Raw genomic sequence first — 18,921 nt, 5'->3', positions numbered from 1 at the left:
CCCATCTGTATATCAGTCAATGTCACTATGGACATTCTTACAGGAGGAGAGTAAGAGTGATGTATTTCAAACATTTAACAGCCAGCCACAGTAACTATAAACAGAAAAGTTATTCCTCATAATAGAAGGATACAGAACAGAGTTCAATAATAGACACAATCACAGGAATTTAGAAGCACTGAAAAATTATCATGAAAGATGCTAGTTGAACCACTTCACATGATGAATGTAAGGATCAAAGAAACACATAGAAAGCACTAAGCTCCTGAGAAAAGCAACAATTACAAAACTATCAAGAACTACAATATCAACACTAGATAATATTCACAAAACAATCTACAGTAATAATTTATTGTTAATGTTCACATTCTCTAGTAAAAATCCATAGACAACAAGATTGGTTCAGTAAAACAACAAAAACACCCCAAAACTTTTTTGTTACTTCCATGGGAAAAATGATATTTTTGACCTGAATGGAATCCTTTTATAAAAATGTGGGTGGTACATCATTATGAAGTGAAACAAACAAACAAACAAACAAACAAACAAACAAATCCATGAAAACATTCACTTTGATGGACATAGATGGAAAAATTCTGACGTATACACATATCAAGGCAATTCAACAACACACCAGAATGTTTGTTCGCTACACCCAAGTGTATTTCATTCCATAAATGCAATCATGATTCCAAAATGCAGATAAGTTAAATGAGATAAATCATGTAAATACACTCTAAGATGGAATTATATGATTACACAAAAATATTCATAAATGGATTATAAAGAAATCCATTATCTATTCAGAGTAAAAAAACCATGTTGGAATACAAAGAACAGGCAATATCTTGATAGAATAGGATTTTTATTGCAGACTGAAAGCATTGTACTAGATACAGAGAAAAACATAAAAATTCAATTAAAATAAGAATGAAGCCAGGTATGTGTGGTGCATGTGTTAGTCCAAACAGTTTGTAGGCAGATTTAGAAAATTCTCTGTTGATAGGTGACCAGTTTGGCCTAGATAGCTAAACCAAGGCTGGCAGTGTGACATAGAGACCACTCCTTAACATATTGAATAGAAATGGGGCAGCAATATGCACTGTCTCCACTCTTTTTTAAATGGTCATTAAAATATTACCAAGTGCCTAGCTGGAGATTGGGATAGATACTGGGACTTCCTACTGGTACCCTATGTGAGAGAGGTAAGGATGAATGGGGAAATAGAAGGACCCAGAGGATCCTAGAAACCTACAAGGAGACAATTAAGGCTGGCAGATCTGGACCCAGGCAATTCATCTAAAAATACTGTACCAACAAAGGACAATGCATGTAGTAACCATAGACCCCCAATCCAGATCTAGCCAATGGATACCACTTTCTCCACAATTGTGTGGATAGCAGGGACTGACTCAGACATGAACTCTGGGGACCCCTACTTGACTACTTCCTCTTGGTGGGGAGACCTGTTAATGTTCAGAGGAAAAGTTAACAGGCTCCCAGGAAGAGACATGATAGGTTGTGATCTTATAGTGGAGGAGAAGGTCCCTTTCTGTCACAAACTTGGGGGAGAGGAATAGGATGAAAGTGGGAGGGTTGGGGAATTGGAAGATACAAATGAAGGGTAAAAATGAGATTTAATCTGGATGAATTACTTAAATAAGGAAATTTTTACCATGTACCAAAACAACTGTGAAAATATATTTTAAAAAAAGAGAATGTGTCCAATTATAAGTGAGTATCTACCATTTGAGTCTTTCTGCTTCTGGGTTAAATCATTCAGTATGATAGTTTCTAGTTCCATACATTCGTCCACAAATTTCTAGAATTCCTCTTTTTAATAGCTGAGTAGTATTCCATAGTGTAGATGTATCACAGTTTCTTTTTCCATTCTTCTACGTAGAAACCCTTAGGCTTTTTCCAGGTTCTGGCTATTATGAAGAAGGCTGCTTTGAACATGGTTGAGCATATGCCCTTATTGTGTGCTAGAGCATTTTTTACGTATATTCCAAAGGGTGGAATTGCTGAGGCTTAAAGAAGCCCTACTCCCATTTTTCTGAGATAGATTTCCAAAGACATTGTTTAAGTTTGCATTCCCACCAGCAATAAAGAAGTGTTTCTGTTTCTCCACATCCTCACCAGAATGTGATATCACTTGAATTTTTGATCTTAGCCATTCTGATGGGTGTAAGATGGAATCACAGAGTTGTTTTGATTTGCATTTCCCTGATGACTAAAGGCATATAAACTTACTTATAACTGGACACTAACCCAAGGTGCATTTACCATGAAAGTCTTTACTTACCAGGAAAATGGGATAGATGTGAAGACATCGTCTTGGGACTCTAGGTAAGAGATGTATTGGAGAACGGGGAAAGGGAAGAATCCAGAGGGTCCTAGAAACCTACAAGAACATTATGATTGATGAATATGGCCCAGGGGTTCTGTCTAAACTATGGCACCAAGCAAGGACAATATGTGCAGTAATCATCAAACCCCTACCCAGATCTAGACAATGGACAGCACATTCTCCACAGTTGAGCGAGGAGCAAGGACTGACTTTCACATGAACACTGGTGCCCCATATTCGACCACATCCCTTTGATGGGGAGGCCTGGTGGCACTCAGGGAAAGATACCAGGATATCAAGAAGAGATTTGATACCCTATGATCATATATAGGGAGAGGAGGTCCCACCGCAGTCACAGACATAGGGGAGGGGACTAGAGTAAAAGTGGAAGGGATGGAGGATTGGGAGGATACAAGGGATGGGATAACAATTTAGATGTAATATGAATAAATTAATAGAACAATTTAAAAAAGAGAGAAAGTAATGTTCCCTGTTTTAGATAGGGAATTGAGGTATCCCAGTGCTACAGAGTGATACCCTGTTTCACAACCACCACAGCAAAGGGAAGCGTTCTAGTTAAGTGTGTATGTGGAGAACATGAGATGAATCTGTGTACCAGTGACAATGTGGTTTTCACATACACCTTAATACTGAATGAAGGATTCAAAAGAGCATGCAACACTCAGCAAATTTCCTTTTAAAAACATATTTATTAATTTATTCATATTACATCTCAATTGTTATCCCATCCCTTGTATCCTCCTTTCCTCCTTTCCTCCTGTTTCCCTCCTCCACCTCTCCCTTATGACTGTAAGTGAGAGGGACTATGCGCATAGGGTATCAAGTGTCTTCTTGGTATCCCTATCAGCAGATTTCTAATGCTTCTTACAGAGCCCCATCATAAAGTATAGTGTAATAAAAACATACCTTTCTTCAACCTAAGAAAACCTTCAATTAACATCAGACAAACTATCTTTTACTCTGGTTCCCACAGTATTTATAGGCTCCTTAAGGTCTTCTCACTTCAGGAAACACATCACATACAGCTTCTTACACATCAACTCGGCACCTTGTCACTAGGATTGCCTTTTCAACTGTGTTTTTCTTTACATTAAGTTTGTGAACATTTGCAGTCTTAATTTATTGGAGGATGTGTTTGTTATTTAAGACTTGAGGAGATATTTCCCCTGTTTTAGATGTGATTTCATCATTTCTTGCAAAGTCGTTGCTTTGGTTAAATTTTGGCCATGAGCATAGTGAGGAAGAAAGGTAGTTTTGGATCATGTGTTATAAGCAACGGAAGACAAGGACGGAACCTGGAGACTGAAACTAAAGCACAGGCCCTTGAGAGAACACTGCTTACTGGTTTGCTATGTGTCATTTCTCATACATACTTGCCTAGCAACAGCATTGTCTTTAGTAGGCTGGGCATTCCTACACTGAATACCAAATAATAAAATGCATTAGCATTAGAAAGAAGGCTATTCTGATAGAGAAAATTTCTCAGGAAAGGTTCATTCCATGTTCTTTATCTTTTTACTGTACTTTGTGTCTCCTTGGTGAAAATCAACAGGAAGACCAGGTAGCATCTCTGTAGTGTTTGCACAAAGTACTCTAAAATTCCGTTTCCATAACGTCTAAGATTTTGTGAAGAGCTCAACTTTTCATCAACTTGTTTTAATATATTCACACACTTGCCATTATACAAAGTACCAAGTGACATGTGGTTCCTCAGCGTCTGTATATAAAATAAGCTTATTGATATCTCAACATGCTAATATATTATAGTTATGGATGAAGTAGGTAAAACTCAATATGTATCCTATTTCCTCAGATGGTGCCCTCTGTATGCAGTGCTGATTGTGGTCCTGGATTCAGAAAATTCAGGCAGGAGGGAATGTCTCTTTGCTGTTTTATTTGTATCCACTGCCCAGAAAATGAAATTTCTAATGGAACAAGTGAGTGTTTACTGCTGTGACAAACTTTACATTGATAATCTTCTCCATTAAAAAAGGCATGTTGAAGGAGTCTAAACGGCAACTACAAAAATATAATATATCATTTTCTCCATTAGATGTCACAGGAATACCAACATTAACAATGTCATAACCACCACCACCACAACAACAAAAACCCTTTTGCCTAGTTTTACATTTTGATTCATTTTCTGTCACATCATATTTTCTCAAAGAAATAAAATCAAAGTGCAGTGTGAGCACATAGTGCATTAGATCTCTTCTGTTTATTAATTTCTTCAATAACTACATGCATAAAAGATTCCAGTCGTGAATGTTCAAAATGTGAATTTATTATTTTTTTCATTTATGTATGTGTGTATGTTTATGTACACTTATATGTACAGGATCCAACAGAGGACAAAATATAACAAGTCTTATATCAAACATTTTATAAATGACACTCAATTAATAATTTCATGAAATAATAGATTAGAACAGTTTTGTAATGAAAGTAATTTATGCAAACATTAAAATTTTATTGCAACCTACAGAGCCCGTTTAGTAAAATGATTTTCTATTTATGCTTGGCTAAATGCAAATGGACAATGAATGGTTTCCCCAACATTTGCCTGTGATACTATGCAATAAAATTCAAGTTCTTAAAATACATTTCTGGCCAATAATATGGCTCTACATTTAAATCATTTGCCACTAAGACTGATAGCTGGAGTTCACCCCCAGGACTCATATACTGAGAGGAGGCAAAGAACCCCTAGAAATGCCTTCTGACATCTATACACTCAAATAACATCCAGAATGATTAAACAAACTGTAATAAAATTGTTTTCAATGTTAAAATGAATAAGAACTAAGGTAATTAAATCAATCAATAAAAAAAGATTAATACTCTTTATAGGTGTTCATGTGCATTGTGAGTATATGTGTACCTAAGGGCACATGAAGGTGAGAGACAACTAATACCTCTATAGTTAATTTGCAGGCAATTGTGAAACACCACACATGAGTCCTGGGAACTGAACTCAGGTTTTCTGTAAGAACAGGACATTCTCTTCATAGTTCAGCTAACTTTCCAACACTTCAGGCAAAATAGCTAGTTACAATTGCCCATCAATCAATTGTTCTACATAAAAAGACTTAAAAACTAGGAAGCACACCTTAACTTTGTGCAACTATCAAATGAATCAGCACAATTCCAATGAAATTGCCTACCATTGCCATTTCAGAAGAGCATATTGTGAGTGAAGTAGTTTGTTCCACATAAAAAAATCTGGGTGTCGTGGCACTTGCCTTTAATCCCAGCACTTGGGATGCAGAGGCAGGTGGATCATGGTGCGTTTGAGACCAGCCTGGTCTTCAGAGTGCTTCTAGAATAGCCAAGGCTACACAGAGAAATCCTGTCTTGAAAAAAATCTGGGCTACTTTTGTATGTGGGTTTTGTTTTATTTCTTCCTTGCTGCTTATCGATGTAAAATTTACCTCAGAGTCTATTCACAGAGTTTGATCTCATAGAGATTGAAATGAGAGAAGCAGGAAGATGCTGAATGATTCCCATGAAGGTGGAGTCAAGATGAAGGGCTCTGTGGTGCTCAGTCTGTAGAGAGGTTTCTATCTTCAGTGATAGATTTAGTGCTTCCAATGATCAAGGCTCAGGGACTCTTTGTATATACCACCAGGTTAGAACATAAAAAAGGACAGATTAATCATTATTTTTATTTCTTCCAAATTTCAAACCTTTAAATTGCATTTATATACCAGGAAAATTAACTTCTCACACTCACATTCCTATTTCTAACAAATGATTACCAAATGTATGAGCATATCTTTTACATTTATTTGGACACCCAAATATAAATACACACACGAGTGTGCACGCACGCGCGCACACACACACACATCCCAAATGATTTCTTTTCCTGTTCCTTAGATAACATTATGTTTGGGCTGGGAACTAGAAAAGCTGTCACTTTTCTTCCCCAAGCAGAACTCAGTCTCCATCTCTCATAAAGCATTAAATGAACAGTCAGTGAACTCAGGAGGCACCGAGTGCATGGGAACGGAGATTTTAAAAGACACTCAGTTACACTGTGTTTAGTGCATTTAGATTTTGTGAATTTGCCAGACACAGCCATTTCATGACAGCATCCAGAATGATGTACAAAATCTGCTTTCTGAGGACATGGTAAATCATCAACACTGTTAAATAGACAAACTTTGGATTGTTTTTCTCTATAAAAATAATAAGAATTACTAAATAGAAGCAGTGTTATATAACAATTTCCTTCAATTATATTATCAGCAATAAAATGAAGGTATTGCAAAGCTTTTCCAATAGAGTTATTGAAATGTCTTGTCAATAAACTGCTGAAGCTGTACTAATGAATCTGTCCTTTCTCATTAGACATGGAGCAGTGTGTGAAGTGTCCAGAGGACCAGTATGCCAACACAGAGAAGAATCACTGCATCCACAAAGCTGTGATCTTTCTGAGCTATGAAGACCCCTTAGGGATGGCTCTGGCCATAATGGCCTTGGGCTTCTCTGCCCTCACAGCTCTGGTTCTTGGAGTATTTTTGAAACACAATGACACAGCCATCGTGAAGGCCAATAACCGTGCTCTCAGCTACATCTTACTCGTGTCACTCATGTTCTGTTTCCTCTGTTCCTTGCTCTTCATTGGCCGTCCAAACTCAGTCTCCTGCATCCTGCAGCAAATCACATTTGGAATTGTTTTCACTGTGGCTATTTCCACTGTGTTGGCCAAAACAATCACAGTGGTTCTGGCATTCAAAGTCACAGCTCCTGCACGAAGGATGAGGTACATTCTGGTTTCAGGAACTCTTAACTACATCATTCTTCTCTGTACACTCATCCAAATTATTCTCTGTTCAATCTGGTTAGTAGCTTCACCCCCCTCTGTTAATACTGATGCACACTCTGAGCATGGCCAGATTATTATTGTCTGCCACAAGGGTTCTGTTATAGCATTTTACTGTGTCCTAGGATACTTAGGCTTCCTGGCCCTGGGAAGCTTTATTTTGGCTTTCTTGGCCAGGAACCTGCCTGACACATTCAATGAAGCCAAGTTCTTGACCTTCAGCATGCTGGTGTTTTGCACTGTGTGGATCACTTTCCTCCCTGTCTACCATAGCACCAAGGGCAAGGTCATGGTGGCTGTGGAGATTTTTTCCATTTTGTCTTCCTGTGCAGGCATGCTGGGATGCATCTTTGTTCCCAAGTGCTACATCATTTTATTAAGGCCAGACAAAAATTCTCTTCAAAAGATCAGGGAGAAATCATATTCGTAAGGTTGTATAGCATGAATATTTTGTGTTAAATTATTTGATTTATTCAACTTTTAACCTGATTGCAGATGCCACCCTTACTCTCCTTCTATTCCTACCCTTCCTGCCTTTCTCCATCCTTTCTTCGTTATGCCTCAGATTAGTGATCAAAACTCTGGCATCACAATCCATGTCAGTAACAGCACCTGTACTTCTTCCTAGAGGAGCCACATGAAGCCTGATCTGTCCATCCTCTACATACGTGTATTTGGCATATGTCCAGTTCATTCATTGTCCTTGGTTGTTTCCTCAGTCTCAGGAACCCTCTTTGTGCCCTGGATGGCTGGCACTTTTGGTCTTTTTGTGGAGCTCCTCCATCTCAAGTCCATTTCTCCTTCCTCCCACTGTTCCTCAAGACTCCCTGTTATCATGGAATGTTTGGCTGTGGTTCTCAGCATTTGTTTTCAACCTATGTTTAGCAGAACCTCTCAGAGGACAACACAGTTAGGCTTCAGTCTACAAGCACAGCAGAGTATCATTAATAATGTCAGGGGTTGGCTCTGTCCAGAGACTGATTCGTGGCTTGTGCCAGGTAGTCTGACTGGTAAATGAAATCTAACTGAGAAATATGAAGTTGGTACAAAACCACCAAATATTGGGCTGCAGAGCATGATCTGTCTCTTCTTAGGATGTTGCTCACTGTTTCCTGTAATGATGTTGCATAGCAGTATGATGGCTACTAGAGTTCTATATTTTCCATATATCTTGCCCTGATACTTATTTCACAATTTATAACTCTTGGGGCATAGTGCTGAGTGCAAATGTTCTTTTCTTCTTTAGAATAAAAACATTCAAACTAAAACCAAACTTTATAATCTCTGAGTGAATGAACTTGATGCTAGTGGAATGGTGATTAAAAATTTGAGGAAGTTTGTCAGAGTGTGAACTCATGTTTGCATATGTAAGTAAACCAATTTTCTTCCTTACAAGGGGAAGGTAAGGGAATATTGACATTATCCAAGGAAGTCGAAGAGTTAAACTTAGAAGATTGATGGTTTGACAAACATAAAGAATACTAAGGAAGATGGCTTTGTATCTTAGCCTTAGCAGTTAATAACATAGCTAGCTCTTTAATAAGGCATGATTCATTGCTCAGCCCTGAAAAATTTATGTAATCAACACTATGTTACAATAGCTCCAAAGAATAAGATGTCATCTTCTGGCTTTCATGTTACCTTAACTCACCTGTGTACAAAACAAGACAAGAAAATTCACACACTGCCGGACGTGGTGGAACACAGCTTTAATCTCAGTACTCGGGTGGCAAAGGCAGGTGGATCTCTGAGAGTTTGAGGCCATCTTGGTCTATAAAGTGAGTCCAGGTCAGCCAAGGCTACATAGAGAAACCCTATCTCAAAAAAGAAAACAAAACAAAAAACAAACAAGCAAAAAAGAAACACACACAAACAAAAACAACCAAACATGTATACACAAATTGTCATATAAAACTGAAAACATGTAGTCTTTGAAAGATTGTAGGATAATATTTTAAAGAGTCTGCATAAGCAAGCTGCTTTTCAGGAAGATCCAAGATGGTGATCCCGAGCACTGCAAAATGGAGCCTGTGGACCCACAAGTCCTGAAGTGTCTTAGGTGAAATGGATCGACAAAATACAGAGCAGATGTGGGTCTGGCCTCTGGTCTTCTAACTGGCCCACGGATAGCACGTTCCCAGTCCCCAGAGTCTGGACGTGTACCAGCTCTGACGATCTGCAGCTGTGCTCTACAGTATGGACTTGGTATCTGGGACTGAACTGTGCATGGTAAACCGCCGGACTCCAGAGATGCTCCCCTAGAGAAATCTCAGGAAAACAGGTGGATCTGACCTCACACCCACCCATGAGTCCACAGAAAGTTCCAGGTGCTGGTAACCATAAAGGCACAAAATCCAAAGCCCAAAGCAGTCGAATGTGCTTGCCTCACCTGCGCCCTCCCCCTCCCTCTCTGACAGATGTGTGAGTCACACAGTAATAACATCAGAGTCAGTGGGCCCAGTGGGATGTGAGAATGTGGATCTGATCTCATATCTCCCCACCCGTCCACAGTCTATGCTATACAACAACAGTAATACAAACAACATGGTACTGGAATAGAAACATGCTGGTTCATCAATTGAATCAAATCAAAGACCCTGAAATCAATCCTCACACCTATGGACACTTGAGATTTTACAGAGAAGCAAACCCCATAGCATGGAAAATACATAGGGTCTTCAACAAATGGTGCTGCTCTTACTGCCTGTCTACACATTAAAAAATGCAAAAAGGTCCATATTTATCACCCTGTACAAAACTAAAGGCCCAGTGTATTAAAAACCTCAACATTTAAAACAGACACACTAAATCTGTCAGAAGAAAAATTGTGAAAGTGCCTTAATCTATTGTCACAGTGGAAAAATTCCTGTTGATGCCACAAACAGGTCACAATTAATAAATGGGACATCATGAATCTGTAAATCTTCTTTAAGGCAAAGGGCATTGTCAACAGAAGAAAATAAGAGCCTACATCCTAGGAAAAGTTTGCCACCAATCCTACACCTGACAAATAATATCCAAGATTTGCAAAGAACTCAACAAATTCAACACCACCAATAAAAGCAACATAATTAAGAAATGAAGTTAAGATCTAAAAAGAGAATTCTCAACAGAAGAATATTGAATGGCTGCGAAACACAGAAATGCTCACCTCCTTAGACATCAGAGATATGCAAATCAAAATGGCTCTGAGATTCCATCTTATACTCATCAGAATGGCTAAGTTCAAAAATTCAAGTGATGGTGCATGGTGCTGAAGATGTATAGAAAGAGGAAGAACACTCTTCCACGGCATGTGGGAGTGCAAACTTGTGAATCCACTTTAAAAATCAATCTGGCACTTTCTCAGAAAATTAGGAGTAATGCTACCTCACGACCCACCTATGACACTTCTTGGTAAATATCCAAAAGATGGTCCACCACACAAGAAGGAAATTTGCTCAACTATGTTGATGGCAGCCTTAATCATAATAGCCAGAATCTTGAAACTCCCTAGATATCTTTCATTCAAGAAAGGGAAAAAGAAAATGTGGTACATTTATAAAATGGAATAGTACTCAGTTTTTAAAAAAGAAAGGAAATCCTCAAATTTGCAAGCAAGTGGGTGGAACTACAAATTATCATCTTGAGTGAGGTAACCCAGACTCAGAGGATATACATGGTGTATATTCACTTATAAGTGGATATTTGTCCAACATGGATATCCTATGAGAGTGCTCACACAGCGATGATTGGTACAGATGCTGGGACTCTCTACTGAACTCCAGGTGAGAGTGGTATGGAAGAATATAGAGATAGCGTGTCCAGAGAGTCTAGGACCCCATAAGAAGACTGTCAAGGCTTGCAGATCAGGGAGTGGGGTGTTTCAGAAACTGCTGCACCAGCCAAGGTCAATGCATGTAGGAAATCTAGTCCATCTTTTCAGATATAGCCAATGGACAGCTCATTCTCCATGGTTGTGGTGATAGTAGGGACTGCCTCTGACATGAACTCTGGTGCCCCCATTTTGAGCACTTCCCCTTGTTGGGGAGGCCTGGTGCCACTCAGAAGAAGGGGAAGCAGGTTATCTTGATGAGACCTGATAGGCTATGATCTTAGGGTGTGTGAAGGAGGTATCCTTGTGTCACAGGTCTAGGGGAAGGGAATAGGGTAAAAGCAGGATGGTGAGCAGGAAGGTACAAGTGAAGACACAACATTCGGGATATAATCTAAATAAATTATAAAAAAATAACAATGACAAATAGGACAATAGGAGGAAGGAAATTATTAGGGTGAGTTGAAACTGAGGGCTCCAGTGTGGTAAGCAGAATACAGCTACTTTATTTAGCAAATATAGGAGTCAGTTTTGCTCCATTAAACCTCTTATGGAACATTTTGTGTTTTCATAAGTTAGCACTGAACATAGACACTTGTCTGCCGTGTTTATTTCAGCATTATTCAGAATAAACAATATATGTAATCAAATTTAATGGCTCACATCAGATGATAAAATGAATAAAAAATAACATCCAACATTTTGTGATTTTACCTTCATATCCTATTCATAGCATATTCATTTGTTATTTGTAATACATTTTTAGAATCTTAAAAGTTTCATTAAATGTATTATCTCTTGGGTTGATCAAAGATGGCAGTACCAATTATTCACTGTATTTGAGAGGCAGAATTGAAACTAGAGATAGAATGGGAGCTAGAGACCACAAGACCTGGAGATCCCCAGATGAGAGATATGGACGTGGTGCAGAGCACAGGTGGGTCTGTCCTCAGGCCAACCAACTGGTCTCGGGAGGATGGGTGCTCAGTCTCCAGAGACTAGCTGCATATGAGGTTTTCAGCTGTAGCTCTGCTCTATATCTTGGTCTGTGTATCTAGGACTGAACTGTGGGTGATGAAACACCAGCTTTTAGATCTGATGGCCCAAGGGAGAACCCAGTAGAATGTGTGAATCAGACCCCAGACAACACACATGCAGTCCTGTGTCTTTAAAGCCCAGCAAAGGGACATGGGTGGTACCTACACTCGCTCCGGCTGAAGTGTGGGTTACACTCTAACCTTAGTATCAGCTAGCCCAGAAGGGAGCACAGTGTGTATATGGGATAGATCTGACTTTAGATCACCTTGCCAGTTCACATAGAGGCCCTGATGGATACTGACAGATTCTAAGCTAGGTCCCATGGCAGGAGCAAGTATGGGCAGGAAGAAGTTCAGGCCAGCGGACAGCTTCCACACTTTGTCAGACTGAACCTAGGTCCCATGGCCAGGTCTGGAGCAAGAAGAGGAAGGCCCAAGATAGAATGCTCTGCAGTCTCGGACATACTAATCTGAGGTCCTAGGTGCCCTGTGGCCAAGTGGAAGATCTCCAAACCCAGCCAAAGGCAGATATTACCTTCATTATCTCAGACTGAACCTTGGGCAGCAGAGCACCATCATCAGCCTCTGTTGGGTGTGAGGCAAAGTCCCTTGGAACTGAAAACAAGTCACTGAAGGATACCCTGAAACCCACAGGTGAGGGGTCTAGCCAACTACTCTCAATGACCAGTGAAGGACACCAAAACTACACCCTAACATCAGAAAGAGCAAGACAGCTAGAGACCAGCATAAAAACACAAACTTCAAAACCAAAAACAATATGACATCTCCAGAACACAATTATCCCAAATAATTAAACCCTGGGACTTCAAACACAACTGAAGCACAAGAAATGTCGTTAAATCCTAAGTAATGAAGATGATAATGTAGGAAACAAACAAAATCCCTAAAGACATAGAGGAAGATGTGGACAAAGAGATTGAGGACCTTAGAGACGCCATGACAGTAGAATGAAGAAATCACTAGAAGAAATTCAGGAAAATGTGAACCATCAGATCATGAAAATCAATAAAACAGTTCAAGATCTGAAAATGAAAATGGAAAAAATGATAAAAGTACAGACAGAAGAAAGCTGGGAATAAAAGAAATTATAGAAGAAAACAGGAAATGCAGAGGTAAGCTTTCTTAACAAAAATCAAGAGATGGAGTAAAGAATCTTAGGTGCAGAAGTTACAATAAAAGAATTTGATGGAGGAGATCCAAGATGGCGGGGAGCAGTGTGGACCGTGTTTGAAAGCTCCAGTGAACAATTCAGGGAATTGCACAGATTTCTGAGCCAGGAACACCAAGGTCCCCACACCATGGCAGCAGAAGTGCTCCAGGGTTCGGAGGGACCAGGGTGCGGAGGACCTGCTCACCCCTGCACATGGGAGGAGCGAGGACTTTCTCGGATCAGAGCAGCAGTGGCAGAGACAGCAGTGCCACCAGCGGCACCAGCGGTGGTGGCTGAGGTTTGCAGTTCAGAGCCTTCCAGTGGAGCTGACTGGTGTGGTGGATGGTGGGAGTTGCTGTGGGAGAGGGGACTCTGGACAGGATTTGGGTCACGTGGTGCCTTGAGACCCAAACTGGACTCAGCAGACAGTTCAGCCCCAGAGTCCTGGGTTTGCTCAGTGAGCTGTGCCGTGGAGAAACTGGCTCAGCTCAGCAAGCAATTCTGCCCGAGGAACAGCTCCCCTGCTGTGACACAGGCTGGGCTGAGTTTTCCTTCCACCCTAGGCTCCAGCTCAGCACAGTCTCAGCTCTCCTGCTGTGATGCAAGCTGGGTGGAGCACTCACTTCCACCCTTGGTGCTTGCACAGCTCAGTTGCAGTTTCCCTGCTGTGACACAAGCTGGTCGGTGCGTTGACTTCCACCAGGTGCTTGCTCAGTGCAATCGCAGTTTCCGTGCTGTGACACAAGCTGGGTGGAGCGCTCACTTCCACCAGGTGCTTGCTCAGCGCAGTTGCATTTTCCCTGCTGTGACGCAAGCTGAGCAGAGCGCTCAGTTCCACCCTAGGTGCTTGCTCAGTGCAGACGCAGTTCTCCTGCTGTGACACAAGCTGGGCGGAGTGCTCAGTTCCACCCTAGGCGCTTGCCCAGCACAGTCGCAGTTTCCCTGCTGTGACACAGGCTGGGTGGAGCACTCACTTCCACCCTAGGCGCTTGCTCAGTGCAGTCACAGTTCTTCTGCTGTGGCAGACGGTTCAGGCCCTGAGAAACTAGCTGAGCTCGATGTGTGGTTGGGGTCCAGTATCCCTGGCTGGACTTGGCAGGGAACCGAAAAGGCTGTGGATACCTTGGCCTTATCCAGCGCTCATTCAGAGACCCAGAACAATTGCAGGACCCACAGCAAAATGGAGCTGAGGATCACTGGCTGTGAGAGCCCAAAACGACAGGGCTAACCTCCTGACATCCACACCAGTGAAGTATCAGGGCTTCCAGCTTATGGAAATCGTGAGAAAACAAGTGAATTTATCATCAGACTCCCTCCACCCAACTCTGGAAGTTACTCAACAAAAACAGAGATGGAAAGATGTGTAAAGGACAGTGTAAAAGCATACGCAAAAAACCCCAAAACAACATGGCATCTCCAGTTCCCAGCTATCCCAAAAAAATAACTTGGAGAACTCAAATACAAGGGAAACACAAGAAAATGACCTCAAATCCTTGGTAATGAGGATGATAAAGGAGGAAACAAATAAAATTCGAAGTCAGATGGAGGAAGACGCAGCCAAGCAGATGCGAGACATAAAAGAAGCACATAGAGTGGAACTGGAAATTTTTCAGGAAAATGTAAACAACCAGATGAAAGAAATAAAAAAAATCTGTTCAATATATGAAGATTAAAATGGATTGAATGATTAACACACAGACAGAAGAAAAACGAGAACGTGAGGCCTCAGAGAAGAAGGCGAATGACACAGTGCTGAGCTTTTCTAATAGAATCCAAGAGATGGAAGAACGAATCTGAAGTCTAGAAGATACAATAACAGATCTTGAAGCAACTATTAAAGAAAATGCCAAATCTGGAAAACTCCTGACACAAAACATCCACGAAATTAAGGACACCATGAAAAGAAGAAATCTGAGGATAATAGGCATTGAAGAAAGAGAAGATATCAGACTCCAAGGCCCAGAACATATTCTCAACAAAATCATAGAAGAAAATTTCCCCAATCTAAAGAAAGAGATGCCTATAAACATACAAGAGGCATACAGAACACCAAATAGAATTGACCAGAAAAGAAAAACTGCCCATCACATAATAATCAAAACACAAAACATACAGAACAAAGAAAAAAATATTAAAAGCTGCAAGGGAAAAGGGCCAAATAACATTTAATAGCAAACCTATCAGAATTACACCCGACTTCTCAGCAGAGATCATCAAAGCCAGAAGGGCCTGGGCAGAGATTTTGCAAACCCTAAGAGACCACAGATGCCAGGCCAGACTACTTTACCCAGCAAAACTCTCAATAACCATTGATAGAGAAAACAAAATATTCCATGACAAAACCAAATTCAAACAGTACCTATCCACAAACCCAGCTTTACAGAAGATACTAGAAGGAAAACTCCACCCCAAAGGGTCAAGCTACAACCAAAACTACTCAGGAAATAGATAACTATACCATGGCAAAAACACAACTACACAAACGCTCGACTGGAACCAACATCAAAATTAAGACTCTAAATAGTAACTGGTCATTAATATCTCTCAACGTCAATGGTCTCAATTCTCTAATAAAAAAACACAGACTAACTGAATGGGTGCATAAACAGGATCCAACATTCTTCTGCATTCAAGAAACACATCTCACCCATAAGGATAGGCATTACCTCAGGATAAAAGGTTGGAAAAAAATATTGCAAGCAAATCGTCACAAGAAGCAAGTAGGCGTAGCCATTTTAATATCGAACAAAATAGACTTTCAACCAAGATTAATCCAAAGGGATGAGGATGGACACTTCATACTAATCAAAGGTAAAGTCAACCAAGATGACATCACAATTCTGAACATCTATGCTCCCAATACAAGGGCACCCACATTTGTAAAAGATCTGCTAAAAAGGCTTAAACCACACATCGATCCCCACACAATAATAGTGGGAGACTTCAACACCCCACTCTCTCTGAAGGAGAAGTCATTGAAACAGAAACTAAGCCGAGAAATAACATCATTAACCAACGCCATGGGTCAAATGGATCTAACAGATATCTATAGAACCTTTCACCCAAACAAGAAAGAATATACCTTCTTCTCTGCACCCCATGGAACCTTCTCAAAAATTGATCGAATTGTAGTTCACAAAGAAAGCCTCAACAGATACAAGAGGATTGAAATAATACCTTGTATCCTATCAGATCATCATGGGCTTAGGCTGCAATTCAACAACAACAGAAATAACAAAAAGCCTACATGGATGTGGAAACTAAACAACTCTCTGCTAAATGACACCTGGGTCAGGGAAGAAATAAAGAAAGAAATCAAGGAGTTTCTGAAATTCAATGAAAATGAAGGAACAACATACTCACATTTGTGGGATACATTGAAAGCAGTGCTAAGAGGAAAATTCATTGCACTAAGAGCCTTTAAAACGAAATTGGAAGCATCTCACATAAGCACCTTAACAACACAACTGGAAGCCCTAGGAAAAAAAGAAGCAGAAATACCCAAAAGGAGTAGACAGCTGGAAATATTCAAACTCAGGGGTGAAATTAACAAATTAGAAACTAAGAAAACAGTCCAAAGAATCAACAAAACCAAGAGCTGGTTCTTTGAGAAAATCAACAAGATAGACAGACCAGTAGCCAAACTAACTAAAAAGCAGAGAGACAGTATTGAAATCAACAAAATCAGAAATGAATAGGGAGGCATAACAACAGACACTGAAGAAATACAAAGAATCATAAGATCCTACTTTGAAGGCATATATGCCACAAAATTTGAAAATCTAAGGGAAATGGATGATTTTCTTAATCAATTTCACTTGCCAAAGTTGAGTGAAGAACAGATAAACAAGCTAAATAGTCCCATTTCCCCTACAGAAATAGAAGTAATCATTGATAGTCTCCCAACCAAAAAAAGCCCAGGGCCAGTCGGTTGCAGTGCAGAATTCTACCAGACCTTCAAGGGCAAGCTAATACCGATACTCTTCAAGCTACTCCAAAAGATAGAAAGGGATGGTACATTACCAAATTCATTCTATGAGGCCATAGTCTCATTGATACATAAACCTAACAAAGACTCAACAAAGAAAGAGAATTTCAGACCAATTTCTCTGATGAACATCGATGCAAAATACTAAATAAAATACTTGCAAAACGAATACAAGAGCACATCAAAGATATCATTCATCATGACCAAGTAGGCTTCATTCCAGGCATGCAGGGATGGTTTAATATATGGAAATCCATCAATGTAATTCACCACATAAACAAACTGAAAATAAAAAAACCACATGATCATCTCTTAAGATGCAGAGAAAGCGTTTGATAATATCCAACACCCATTCATGTTTAAAGTTTTAGAGAGATCGGGAATACAAGGCACTTTCCTCAACATAATAAAGGCTATATATAGGAAGCCAATAGCCAAAATCAAAGTAAATGGTGAGATACTCAAGGAAATTCCTCTAAAATCAGGAACAAGGCAAGCCTGCCCACTCTCTCCATATCTCTTCAATATAGTACTCGAAGTTCTAGCCAGAGCAATAAGACAACAAAAGGAGATGAAGGGTATTCAAACGGGAAAGGAGGAAGTCAAATTATCCCTATTTGCATATGATATGGTAGTCTACATAAGTGACCCTAAAAATTCCACCAGATTACTCCTACAGCTGATAAACAACTTCAGCAAATTGGCTGGATACAAAATTAACTCAAAAAAGTCTTTAGCCTTCCTATACACAAATGACAACCTTGCAGAGGAAGAAATTAGGAAAACTACACCCTTCACATTAGCCACAAGCAACATTAAGTACTTAGGAGTTACTCTAACTAAGCAAGTGAAAGGACTTGTTTGAAAAAAATTTCAAAACTCTAAAGAAAGAGATAGAAGATGACAGGAGAAGTTGGAAGGATCTTCCTTGCTCATGGATCGGGAGAATTAACATAATAAAAATGGCCATCCTACCAAAAGCAATCTACAGATTCAATGCAATCCCTATCAAAATACCTTCACAATTTTTAAAAGACATTGAAAGTTCAATTCTGAACTTCATATGGAATAATAAAAACCCAAAATAGCTAAAACAATGTTGTACAATAAAAGGTCCTCCAGAGGAGTCTCCATACCTGATCTCAAACTACTATAAAGCAATAGTAATTAAAACAGCATGGTACTGTCACAGCAACAGGCTGGTTGATCAGTGGAATCGAATCAAAGACCCAGATATGAATCCACACACATATGGTCACTTGATTTTCGACAAAGAAGCCAAATCCATTCGATGGAAAAGGGATAGCATCTTCAACAAATGGTGCTGGTCTAACTGGATGTTTATGTGTAAAAAAATGCAACTGGACCCATATTTGTCACCTTGTACAAAGCTCAAATCCAAGTGGATTATAGACCTCAACATAAAACCAGAGACACTAAGTCATTTAGAAGAAAAAGTGGGGAAGAGCCTGGAACATATTGGCAAAGGAGACAACTTCCTGAACAGAACACCAACAGCCCAGACATTAATGTCAACAATTAATAAATGGGACCTCATGAGGCTGAGAAGCTTCTGTAAGGCAGGAGACACTGTCAAGAGAACAAACTGGGAAAATATCTTCACCAACCCTACATCTGAAAAAGGTCTAATATCCAAAATATATAAAGAACTCAAGAAATTAAACACCACCAAACCAAATAACCCAATT

The 18,921-nt window shown here is 39.9% G+C and overlaps 1 protein-coding gene across 1 annotated transcript; it reads left to right on the top strand.

Annotated features, from left to right (window-relative positions):
* Window positions 1-6,651: 6,651 nt before the first annotated feature.
* Window positions 6,652-7,632, top strand: LOC311590775 (vomeronasal type-2 receptor 116-like; the record flags this gene model as incomplete). Its single annotated transcript, XM_084770036.1, has 1 exon — window positions 6,652-7,632. Exon 1 carries the CDS (start codon window positions 6,730-6,732, stop codon window positions 7,630-7,632), a length of 903 nt encoding a protein of 300 aa, XP_084626162.1. The 5' UTR covers window positions 6,652-6,729.
* Window positions 7,633-18,921: the final 11,289 nt, after the last annotated feature.

The sequence above is a fragment of the Acomys minous genome (genome assembly GCF_964271855.1).
Source record: "Acomys minous genome assembly, chromosome: 20".
NCBI classification, from domain to species: domain Eukaryota; kingdom Metazoa; phylum Chordata; class Mammalia; order Rodentia; family Muridae; genus Acomys; species Acomys minous.
The sequence above is the reverse complement of the archived record's forward strand: the minus strand, read 5'-3'. Positions and strand labels throughout refer to the sequence as shown.